Source organism: Equus przewalskii, chromosome 13 (genome assembly GCF_037783145.1).
Source record: "Equus przewalskii isolate Varuska chromosome 13, EquPr2, whole genome shotgun sequence".
In the NCBI taxonomy this organism is placed as follows: domain Eukaryota; kingdom Metazoa; phylum Chordata; class Mammalia; order Perissodactyla; family Equidae; genus Equus; species Equus przewalskii.
The window spans coordinates 91,834,288-91,847,510 of NC_091843.1; the positions used below are offsets into that span (position 1 = coordinate 91,834,288).

Below are 13,223 nucleotides of genomic sequence, written 5' to 3' on the forward strand. Positions count from 1 at the left end.
GAAATGTTACAGATGGGAGAAACAAAGAGATTCAACACTTTAATTTTGATATAAATTACGTAAATACTTTCCAAAAATATCTAAAATATTCCACTGTACAACATAGGAAAACAGTATCTGAGAAGGTAGAGACCATAGAGAAACTGCGAATAAGGCACCAAGTTTATTTACACTTACAACTGCATGCTAAACTGCTTCATAATGCATATTTACAACCCCATAACGTTTTTGTATTCTCAATTATTCCTTCACATTTTCTGATATTTGGCATAATGTTCAAACACACTTCATACACACTGACTTCCTCTCCCAACACCACTCACAAGACTAAATAAATACTAGAGAACAAAATGGAGATCTTATTTGAAAGCTTGATCTTCTATTCACTGCAGGATGAGAGGGGCAGCTCCTTGTGCTGGAAAACAAGAGTGAAGAACTGACGAGCCGTGATTCACCTGAGAAGTGTTTCACCTCTGTTCAAGCACCAAGGAGGGACACTCATCCGGCCCCATCCAGTGGCAGCGTGCCCGGCGGGCTGGTTTCTACGTCCCGTCACTCTCATAGTCTTCTATGACCAGCTCGTCGTCTTCCATGTCTCCCTGGGCTGAAAAGGGCTGAGGCTGGCTGGCAGGCAGTTCACTCCCACTGCTCTGACTCAAAGGAAGAGACCAGGTTTCGGGTTCAGGGGTTTGAGTGGTCTCACCCAGAGCTTCCTCTGCAGGCTGCCCTCCACTGAGCTGGGCTTCATCTCCACTGTCGGCACCTATCATTGCAGGCTCCCTGTCCATCAGGGCTTCCATTTTCAATCTGCAGATTCATAAGGCAGGCGTCAATAATAACCCAAGGGGATGCCTCTAAATCACACGGTGAGAGTGAGGATTACGACGCCACCTCTAGTCCTTCATTTACCTTCACTGAGCTCACCTTTAGCGAGGCCCTTTAGTTCACTTAACAATATAAACAAAAGTACAAGTAAATGACAAACTGAATAAATCATTATAACTCACAATACAAAGGAGTTGATTAATGTCTTTGGTCTGACAGGGGCCAGCCCCATGGCCGAGAGGTTAAGTTCCTGCGCTCTGCTTCGGCGGCCCAGGGTTTTGCTGGTTTGGACCCTCGGCATGGACATGGCACCACTCATCAGACCACGCTGAGGCGGCATCCCACATGACACAACTAGAAGGACTCACAACGAAAATATACACTCGGTACTGGGGGTATTTGGGGAGAAAAAGCAAAGAAAAAAAAAGATTGGCAGCAGTTGTTAGCTCAGGTGCCAATATTTAAAAAAAAAAAAGGAAAATGGGCATCAAATATGGACAACTTACAGAAAAAACACAAATAACTAAATAAACTGTTCAATCTAATTTGTAATTTTAAAAATGGAAATTAAGATAATGACTTATTATTGTCATCTTTTAAACAAGTTAGCATCTTTTAAAATAATAAAACCCAGTGGTGGCAACAGTTAGGAGAAAAGAACAAGCTGATACACTGTAAATGGACATGAAACCGGCAAAATAGTCTTGGAAGCAACTAGCAACATAGAGCAAAGGCCTTAGAAAGGTGTATACACTGATTCAGCAATTTCATTTCTAGGAAAACACCCTACATAAATAGTATTTGATGTGCACGCAGATTTAGCTACAAGGAAGGCTGGGATAATAGAAGTTGGAAACAAGCTAAATGTATAAAAATATGATGCAGGTTGAATTATAGGAAACCATGCAGCTATTATTAAATATTAATATTAAATATCAGTATTTAACATTATCAGTATGAACCAAAGATGATGTTAAATATGACCGTCATAAATGAAAGACAACAGTTCTAGTCATTGTAATAAGCAGCACTGACACATCCTGCCTCGCAAGTCAGATCAAGTAGATGAACCAACAATAGCGGTCACAAAGGGTTAAAGGGCCCTTTTCAAAGCTTTCTAAAATGCCTGAGCGCATAATTTGACCATACAAATAAGCTAAGTGGAAATGAAATATATGTGTTAATCACGGATATGAGCCCAGAAGCAACTGTGCAATGAAATGAACAGTACAGATACAGTTACCTCTATTTTTCCTAATCTGAATTTTCTATGATACGGAAATAAAAAGAGTGCTTTTGAGGTAGTTCCTGATCATCACAGGCTTCAAACCTTGGCAGGAAAGCTAAAAAGGGGTTTCCGGATATGCAAGATTTGGTGAACTAGAGGATTTCAGAGATTCCTCCACCTCTCTGATTGCAGGATTCTATTTAGTCTGATGTTACACTGTGAGTGGGTGGAAACACACTGTGAATAGTAAAAAAATGATGGGTCTACAATGCACATACCTGATACTCCATGGTGAACGGGTGAAAATACGCTCTGATATGCAATAAAATAAGGGGTCTACAATGCAATCATATCTGATACTCCACTGTGAGCGGGTGGAAATGCGCTGTGATATGTTTTTAATAAAATGATGGGCCTACAACACAATCACATCTGATAGTCCCCTGTGAGCAGGTGGAAATGCACCGTCATATGTAATATAATGATGGGTCTACATGCAATCACATCTGATAGTCCCCTGTGAGCGGGTGGAAATGCGCTGTCATATGTAATATAATGATGGGTCTACATGCAATCACATCTGATAGTCCCCTGTGAGCAGGTAGAAATGCACCGTCATATGTAATATAATGATGGGTCTACATGCAGTCACATCTGATAGTCCCCTGTGAGCAGGTGGAAATGCACCGTCATATGTAATATAATGATGGGTCTACAACACAATCACATCTGATAGTCCCCTGTGAGCAGGTGGAAATGCACTGTCATATGTAATATAATGAGGGGTCTACATGCAATCACATCTGATAGTCCCCTGTGAGCAGGTGGAAATGCACTGTCATATGTAATATAATGAGGGGTCTACATGCAATCACATCTGATAGTCCCCTGTGAGCAGGTGGAAATGCACTGTCATATGTAATATAATGATGGGTCTACATGCAATCACATCTGATAGTCCCCTGTGAGCAGATGGAAATGCACCGTCATATGTAATATAATGATGGGTCTACAACACAATCACATCTGATAGTCCCCTGTGAGCAGGTGGAAATGCACCGTCATATGTAATATAATGATGGGTCTACATGCAATCACATCTGATAGTCCCCTGTGAGCAGGTGGAAATGCACTGTCATATGTAATATAATGATGGGTCTACATGCAATCACATCTGATAGTCCCCTGTGAGCAGGTGGAAATGCACCGTCATATGTAATATAATGATGGGTCTACATGCAGTCACATCTGATAGTCCCCTGTGAGCAGGTGGAAATGCACTGTCATATGTAATATAATGATGGGTCTACATGCAATCACATCTGATAGTCCCCTGTGAGCAGGTAGAAATGCACTGTCATATGTAATATAATGATGGGTCTACATGCAATCACATGTGATAGTCCCCTGTGAGCAGGTGGAAATGCACTGTCATATGTAATATAATGAGGGGTCTACATGCAATCACATCTGATAGTCCCCTGTGAGCAGGTGGAAATGCACCGTCATATGTAATATAATGAGGGGTCTACAACACAATCACATCTGATAGTCCCCTGTGAGCAGGTGGAAATGCACTGTCATATGTAATAAAATGATGGGTCTACATGCAGTCATGGTCTTCAATCACTGGTACAACATGTATTTCTTGGATTGTAATTTTCAGATAACATTGATTGATTGTATACTGAACAAACAGATATATTCAGTGGATATTACAGTAACAGCTCTTTGAAAATTAAAATGATCAGCTTACCTTCCAAAGTGTCGCTTCAGAGGAAGCCTTCCAATATCTTGGATAAAAGAAATCTGAGCTGAAACAGAGATTTAAAAAAACCTTTAAATAGACATTTCTCCAAAGAAGATATACAAAGGGCCAATGGGAACAGGAAACATACTCAAAATCGCTAATCATTAGGACAATGCAAATCAAAACCAAGAGATACCATTTCATACTCCTTAGGATGGGTATTATCAAAAAAAAACAGAAAAGAACAAGGTTTGGCAAGGACGTGGAGAAACTGGAACCCTTGTACATTGCTGATGGGAGCATAAAATGGTGTAGCTGCTGTGGAAAATGGTAAGGCAGCTCCTCAAAAAATTAAAAATAGAACTACTATATGATTTAGCAATTCTACTTCTGGGTATACACCCAAAAGAACTGAAAGTATGGTCTAAAGAAATATTTTGTACACCCATGTTCATGGTAGCTTTATTCACAACAGCTAAGACATGGAAGCAACTTAAGAGTCTACTGACAGAGGAAGAGATAAACAAAATGTGGTGTGTATATAGAAATATAATGGAATACTATTCAGCCTTAAAAAGGAAATTCTGCAATGTTATAACATGGATAAACCCTGATAAACACGTGTGTGGCTTCAATCTTGCAAGTTGACAAAGTTCTGGAGCCTGGCTGCACTACAAGGTGAACATGCTTGACACTACTGAACTGAATCCTGAAACATGGTTTAAGATGGTAAATTTCATGTTGCGAGGAAACATGTGTTCAAGAAAATCTAACAGCAAGAGCCTGCCACACGTAGGCCACGACCGGCTCCATCCCTTCCTCAGCTTTAGGGAGACTTCCCTCCAGGTGGGTGCAGCCAAGAACCCAGGGCTCCCTCCCGCTAAGTGTGCCCAGCCAGACCCACCCACAGGATGGAGGCCCCACCCCAGTGCACAGCAGGCTGAGAACACTGCCTCCTTCTCCACCCACGATGGCCCTTCCCCATCTCATTCGCAGGGCGCAGGGACCACGCTGGGAGAGGCCGAGCCAAGATGGGCAGAGGCCACCTCTAGTGGACCTGGAACAGGGGCTCAGGGCTTCCGTCCAGGAGGAAGAGGCATTCTCCAGGAAAAGAGAGCTGACCTCTACCCACAGGAATTGAGTCTATTTGAGTCTACCCACAGTGTGGGAGCTCAAGTCTAAGGGCCCTCTTGAAATCAACGGCTCCTCTTAAAAAGCAACAGACTAACAGAAGCCAGCTAGTTCATCACAAAGAACCAGAGAAAGTCAGCTAAGAAGAGCCCTCCAGTGGTCAGAACAGGAGACCGCCTGGAAGTCTACACCTGGCCAAACTTAATGGGACCAGAACATGGAATAATTTATGCCCCATGGCATGGCTGAAAACAATGGAGCAATCAGACAGTAATGAGAGCAGCACAGCAGGCTGGTGTGAGAACAAACGAGGCAGGCAGTTTAACAGAGAAATAAAGGAAAGAGAGGCAGAGAACTGTGCTGAAACCAGTCACCCCAGGGCAGCCACCCCGACAAGGGCTTCACACTGCAGGGGAGGAGCCTTCATTCAAACAGCTGAGCCAAGTCACTAGACAAGCAAACACGCAAACAACAATGAATACAAGCCCGGGGTGGGGGTGCTACGGGGAATCAGTAGCCAGAGCTGCTAAAATATAGTACCTAAAACGTCCAGTTTTCAACAAAACATCATGAGACTATGCAAACGAACAAGAAAGTGTGACACACTCACAGGAGAAGGGCAGGAGCAGAAGCTGCCCAAGGGCCCAGACAGGGAATTTAGCAGACGAAGACGCAAAGCAGCCATTAAAAAGCAGCCATTAAATTACGTTCGAGGAACAAAGGGAAAGCATGCTCAAATAAGTAAAGGAGCTACAGTGACAGTGTCTCATCAGATGGAGAAGATCAACAGAGAGAGAAATTACAAAAAGAACCCAACGGACACTGTGGAGCCAAGAAGTACAATAACCAGAATGCAAACTTCACCAGAGGGGCTCGAGAGTGGATGTAAGCTGGCAGGAGAGAGGGTCAGTCAACTTGAACACGGAACGACGGAGCTCATGCAATCGAAGAAAAGAGAATGAAAAAAAGTGAACAAAGTCATCAGAGGAATGTGGGATTCCTTCAAGCATTCCACAAGCTCTAATGGAGGACTAGAAAAGAGGACTGGGAGAAAGCAGAAAAAATACAAAAATAACGTCTGAAATGACATAGTAAATAAAATGAAACAGGATAAAGTTGATAATAAAAAGGAAAAGCCAAAATATCCTACTTTTGACTAAATTTTATAAACCTTCTAAAGTAGGCAAATACAACACTCTTGGGGTTTGGGGATACTCACCTCTTTAAGAATCCACTACACAATACAACCAGGATTTTTATAAAACAGCTTTTTGATATGAAAACTGAGAGCTGTGATCCTAGAATCTGAATTTTTAACTGGTGGATAAACAGTTCTCCAGACTCCAGTGTAAGGAAGCTAAACCAGTACTTCTCACACCCCTCAAACATCTCACACCCACAGGAACCACCTGGAGGATCATGTTAAAAGTGCACATTTTCAGATCCTGCATTCTCTCAAGCTTCCAGGCAATGCTGATGCTCCTGGTCCAAGGAGACTCTTGCTAATCAAACTGATTCCTGGTCCCACAGCTGGGAGTGGGGACCGGGAATGTGGCCAGCTCGCCAACATGAGCTGGTAGCAGTAGGGCTGGCTCTGAGGGAACAGCCGGTGTTGTCAGGAGACAGCTTATACACAGAGGAACTGAGCAAACAAGTGGACAGACTTAGCAAAATGGGAGCCAGGTTTTTCATTGCCCCAGAAGGGAGGTCCAGGTACTGAAAGAGGAAGGTTAGAACAAGCTCTCCGGTGTTAGACTGGGATGGAAGGGACTGGTGTGAACTTGCAGTCTACACACACACACCCTTTCCCAGCTTTGTCCCATTGAAAGAGCCTAGAAACAATGACACTCCAGTAGCAATGAGCACACCTAGTGCCCAGATCCTGGTTTCTAAACACCATTTCCACTAAAAGGAACCAGAAGCTCCTTGAAATTCCTGATTCCAGTCCTGGGGCAGTGAAAGTGAAACACGATCCTGGAACATCTTGTATCAGAAAGAAAGTACTCCGAGTAACGGGAACACATCGAAAGGCAGAGAGCTACCTTAAAGCAGCTTGCACTGGCCAAATCTAGACAATGTGAGACCAAAATACATAATGATAGTGAGGAGCTACGATGGAAAGAATAACAATGCAGAGTCCATCCTAACACAAAAAGACAAAGCGGGAGAAGACACAGCAGCACCTTTACAGCACAATTCACAACACAAGTCCAGCAGGAATAACGCCATCAGAAAATCACCATTTACCAACCATCACAGTCAGGAAACAATCATCAACAGATGCTATAAATACTGGGTGAAATTTACATAGTCTCAGTATCTCCCCACAAAATAATAACTTTACACTGGGAAACCTGAGAGATATCATCTTACCAAATAATAAAAGTTAACGTCACCAGTAATGGTATAAACAGACATCAGACTCTCTCGCTATGATGCACTGAGAACACAGCACCACTTCTGTGGTATTGCCACCAAAATCCATATCCTGAATCCACCCGTGAGGAATCATCAGAAACACCCAAAGTGAGGGACAGTCTACATTGTAACTGTCCTGGATGCTTCAGAAGTGTCCCGGACAAAGGCAGACTAAGGTGCTGCTCCAGATCAAAGGAGAGTAAGGAGACACAGCACCTAAATAAGTACAGCCTGTGGTCCTGCAGTGGATTCTAGACAAGACGGACAACGAGCTTTTGTTGTTATTTCACAGAGGACATTACTAGGACAACTGGCAACATTTGAATGGAGTCTATACATCAGATGGTTCATTTCCCGATTTTGATGTGCACGCTGTGGCTATGTAGAGAGCGTCCTTGTTTTTAGAGTGCACGCTGAAGTGTTTAAGAAGAATGGGCATCGTGCCTGAAACTTAGTCAAACATGGTTCAGAAAAAATACACGTGTGTCCTTGTGTGTATAAAGAAAAAGAGAGAGAGAAATGGTACGAATTGAACACTGAGGAATCCTGGCGAAGGACAGATAAGAATTCTTTTGTACCATTCTTGAAACTTTTCTCTAAGTTTGAAATTGTTTCAAAACCAAGTTAAAAAAACTAGGATAATCCTAAGAATAACAGGTAAAGATAGGGAAATCTCTGGAATCTGACCCACAGACTAATCATATCCATTGTTCGAAAGCCATCCCACTTCTGCCTGTGGATGCACAATACTTAAATCTTTAAGTACCAATACTCTTTAAAAGCCGCAAGACGTGACTCAGCGTTATGAAAGTAGGCATTTCTCGATAATCCTCTCTTCCGCTCAGTCAGAAGGCAACCCTATCTTTAAAATTTCTGAGCAGTTTGATGAGTTACGTGGTAGATTATCAATTTTTTTAATATTACACAAATTCTCTGTTCTACTTGGAAGATCAGCATCACAGACATGTGCCCTAGGACTGTTAATGAAATGTGGTCCTTAAAATACACACTGAAAAAGGGAAAAATTGGTAAAGTTCATAACAAGGCAAATCTCAGTAGACATAAATGGTACAAGTGTGCACTGCCAAAGGTATACTCATGTTTTTTAGCATTATTTATAATTTCAAAACTTAGAAAGACAATATAAACATACTATTAATGGACATTGCTTGTAATATTGAAGTCAACAAAAATATCTACCAATAAGGTTAAATAAAATTATTACAAATTTTGAAAATATGAGTTAGACTTGATATACTTTAGCATTGCTGCTGTTATATATGTTGAAATCCTAACCCCCATGTGATGGCACCAGGAGATGGAGCCCTCATGAATGGGATTAGTGCCCTGACAAAAGGGATCTCACAGAGGGCTCTGTCCTGCTCTGCTCCCCACCATGTGAGACTACAACGGGGAGACAGCAATCTGCAAATGAGAAGCGGGTCCTCACTAGACACTGGCCCCTTGACTTGGGACCTCCCAGGTTCCAGAGCTGCATCAGCACAGATTTATAAAATATGGAGCGCTATCCATGGTATGAGACGTAAGCAAATTAAAGCTTACATCTAATATTTGGATAAGCACAGAAAACGTCTGGAAGAATTCACACCAATCTGTCAAAAGGAATTACCTTTGGTTACAGGGGACTTTCAATTTTTACTTTATATACTTCTGTATTATTTGATTTGTCTTTTTTTTTTTAAATATCTTCTCAAAGGATTCCTTTTTTTCCTCCTTCTTCTGCCCAAAGCCCCCCAGTACATAGTTGTATATCCTAGCTGTAGGTCTTTTCTGGTTGTGGCATGTGGGACGCCACATCAGCATGGCCTGATGAGCGGTGCCATGTCCGCGCCCAGGATTCGAACTGGTGAAACCCTGGGGCACCAAAGTGGAGCGTGTGAACTTAACCACTCAGCCACGGGGCCGGCCCCTCTTTCTTTCTTTTTTAATCAAAAAGCACATATTAATTCTGGATCAAAAAAATAAAGGGAAAAAAACTTAGTCTCATTAGTAATAGCAATGAGTTGACCCACAAAAAGATGATGTTATAAAACACTACTCCTTGGGGAAAATAAAAACCCATGTTATTACCTTGATTTCTCATTGGAATGGTTAACAAAGCAAGGTATGGCAACAGCTGAGTTTGGAGGCACAAAGCTGGTAAGCAGAAGTCAGAAAAAAGTGCTTTTGCTGTCAGGCAATTTTCCCGATACTATACAGAACAAAAGAAAAAAGGATGAAATGAAACATAAAATTGCGTATTCCTAGACAAACTAAGTTTACTATATCACAAAAGTGTGTGGGTTTATACACTACAAATATACTTTTAAGAGTTTATCTAATTAGTCCTTTATAACTGTCCTAGCATTATCTAACAAAAATTTTACCTACATAACTATTTCACATTTGACATACAACAACAATAAGAATTTTTTAAGAGAGACTTAAGGTGGGGGAAAAAAACCTTAAAAATCAAAGGAATTCTGTTCATGAGCATATACACTTCACAAATTATGTGAGGATACTGTTTCTCACAGAAAGAGTCACTGTTCTTCAGCTGACACAGGCCAGGCACACGGCGAGGCTGACAAGGAGGGAGGCGCGTCTGCCTAGAGGAGCTCACGGTCTTAGAAGAGTTCACACACAACTGTAACGCAAATTTAGCGTACGTGCAACGAGGGACACCAACTGCTTAAAAGTCAGGAAATTCTCCAAGAAATCTGTTGGGAAACTCTCTCAGGTAATGGATTAGGCTCCTAGTTAGCCAGGTTTTTACAACTGGACGACATATTAGAGACGACCTGGTTCAGGGGTCACAAACTGAGGTGCCACAGGAGCCAGGCAGGTGACACAAATCCTGCGTGGAGCCGTAGGGCCCAGTGCTACCTACCGCTCCCGGCTGCCTCACTTTCCATTTTTTCGGGAGATTCCAGAAACTCTGAAGCCAGAAATTCACATCTGAGTTTTAAGCATTGTACTGATTTTAAAGATTGGCAATTCATTTAAAAAAATTTGTGTGAGTGTTGTATTCAACTTGTGACACTTGTTTTTGGCCTCTAATTCCAGGCTCTACAAATGCACAGCTGTGGAAACTAAGTGCACATGAAGTGAAATAACTTGTCCAGATGGTTAGGGGCAAAGTCAGGATTCAGTTTCAACCAAACTAAAGTACAATTATAACTATACTTTGATTCCAATTATAGTCAATAAATAAAATAGGTATGTGCTTTCAAATTTCACGTTTTTTTTTAAAGAAATGATTACACATTTAAGAAGACTGTCCTTTTTATGTTTTATCATAATTCTACAAAAATTTTAAGACTTAGCAATTATTTTTAAGAATGAAACATCATTTTTCTTTCTTTTTTAATTTTTTAAATAACAGCTTTATTGAGATATAGTCCACACACCATAAAGTTCACCTACTGAAAGTATCCAATTCTTTTTTTTTTTTTACCTTTTTATTTATTAGAAACCACTGGGGTTTGTGCAAAGGTCGAAAAGTTGATGCTCCTCCTTGGCAATGAGCAAAGCCTCGGGCTCTGTTGGAATGCATCACGCCTCTCGTGGCTATAGACGTGCTATATTCCCTGAGTAGAGAGCGTGTCTAAAAGAGGACACAAGACGTGAAATAAGTAAGAGATTTATCAAATAGCAGTATCGGTACTGCTGACACCAAAAAAAAGACTAGTCGTATTAAGTTACTGTATTGTTTACTCTTCTCAACATCACCACAGCCCTAAAACTAATGTGCAACACGGGGCTGGCCATGTGGAGTAACGGTTAGAGTCCCACGTGTTCTGCTTTGATGGCTGGGGTTCGTGGGTTCGGATCCCGGGCCTGGACCTACTCCACTCATCAGCCATGCTGTGACAGTATCCCACACACAAAATAGAGGAAGACTGGCACAGATGTTAGCTCAGGGCTAATCTCCTCCAGCAAAAAAAGAGGAAGATTGGTAATGAATGTTAGTTCAGGGCTAATCTTCCTCACCGAAAAAAAAAAAGGCTACAAAATCATTAAAAGCAAATTCAACTGAGACATAATCAAATGCTGTATGTGAATTCTGACTGGATCCTGGATGGGGGTGGGGGAAACAACTTTAAATATTTTTGAGGCAACAGGGGAAATGAGAATAAGGACAGTCTGTTACTGAACTCATGTCAACTTCCTCATCCGTGCTAATGCTGTGTGGCTGTAATGGAGCAACGTCCCTGTGCAGGCTTCAGTATTAAGTGTCACGATGTTTGCCATAATTTCCAATTATTCAGCGGAGACAAATGTGCAAAGACACAAAGATTAAGCAATGTGGCAAAATGTGCAAAACTGGTGAACAGAAGTTAGAGGCACACAGGTATTCATTGTACTATTCTTCCAACTTGTTTATAGGTTGGAAAACTTCAACCTAAAAAGGAGCAATATAAAAAACTAAGCAAATGCAACTGCTGAATGAAGAACCTCAATATAATGCAGAAACTATGTAAAACATAATATATATAAAACATAAATGTTTTTTATTGTAGCTTTCCTAATTTTAATTATTAATGCTATCTCAGTATTTCAACACAGAGAAATATTAACATATCACAACAGTGCTGTCCAAGAGAACTTTCTGTGATAAAAATGTTCTGATTCTGGGCTGTTCAACACAGTAGCTACTAGCCACACGTAGCCATTAAATGCTGCAAATGAGGCTAGTGTGACCAAGGAACTGAATTTTAATTTAATTTAAATAGCCACATATGGCTAGTGGCTACCACGCTGGTCAGGGCTGTGTTAACATGTTAAGAAAAAATACAAATTTTATAGTGAATAGTTTCAAGTCTGTTAAAAAAAACTGAAAAACTAGCAAAGTCTAGAAAGAAGCACATTCTTTCCCTTCTATCTACTTTTCAATGATTGTCAAAATTTCTGAATATATATTAATTTTACAATCAAAAATAACTTCAGAAAAAATGAGTGCTATATTATCACCAGGAAAATCAGATTAACCGCTGAAGCTTCATTACAAACACTGGGTTGGAAGAATTAGTTTTATCCTAGTTAAAAAGACGTTACATACGATAATGTCAAATAATTAGGAATAAAAGTAAACTTGCTTTCTCAATTCTGAGGAAATATTCACAAACGAAAACATTTAAGTCAAATGATCTTACATTCCAGTTGCCACTGAGGGTATCTGCAAAACTCAGAAATTCACTGGCTCTCACAAGGTCATCCATCTCCACGAAGAAATCCACGTAGTTCTGGTGAAGATATAAATTAAATAACTCTCCTGGCATGTGTGACATTTCTACGACTTCCTACAAAGAGAAGCACACGTGTGCCGTTTTGTTAAAAACTCAGTGGTCAACGCACATGCCCACAAAAGCCAACGGTACACATCTCGTAAGGAGGCTGAGCGCCATCAGAGACTTTACCTCAGGCTGGACAAGCAACGCATCCCGTTCATGCTCCGACAAATGCCGAGGCAGGGGAGGCGAGTCTAACTCTGTTAAAGATGCCCCTGTGAAAACAGTTCTGTAATTATTACAAATAACACCATATTTATAACCATAGAGCACCTCTCATTTGAAGGGTTTTCAATGCTTTAGGCGCATAATGCCAAAAACACTAAGCAAGGTGTTAAAAACAAAACCCACAACAACTGGGAGCTGAGGCGAGCTGGCTACTATCACTCTCAGCGAGAACGACGGGGAGAATCCTGACGCCTGGATCACGGCTCTTCTAGAATTAAACCATTCCGTTCCCAAGCACTCTGCATTTTGACTTGCCAGCTCTGCGCTGCTTGCTTCTTTGGATTCTCATCTCAGTACAGGTTTTTACTGCTTTATTTGCTGTGTGGGAAGACGCTGCTCTCTGCACCAGAGA

General features: G+C 41.3%; 1 protein-coding gene across 4 annotated transcripts in view; it reads right to left on the minus strand.

The window, feature by feature from the left end:
- Positions 1-26: 26 nt before the first annotated feature.
- Positions 27-13,223, minus strand: part of RAD17 (RAD17 checkpoint clamp loader component) — a 32,334-nt gene continuing 19,137 nt past the window's right edge. For 2 of the 4 annotated variants that reach the window (XM_070569955.1, XM_070569953.1), the window contains exons 12-17: positions 12,773-12,858; positions 12,509-12,598; positions 10,810-10,959; positions 9,444-9,564; positions 3,810-3,867; positions 27-807 (exon numbers count right to left, since the gene is read on the minus strand). In XM_070569955.1, coding sequence (XP_070426056.1) covers positions 543-807; positions 3,810-3,867; positions 9,444-9,564; positions 10,810-10,959; positions 12,509-12,598; positions 12,773-12,858 — 770 coding nt within the window. In that variant the 3' untranslated portion in view covers positions 27-542. Of the gene's footprint in view, positions 808-3,809; positions 3,868-9,443; positions 9,565-10,809; positions 10,960-12,508; positions 12,656-12,772; positions 12,859-13,223 lie in introns of all 4 variants that reach the window. The other 2 variants (XM_070569954.1, XM_070569952.1) reach the window with 1 other exon arrangement.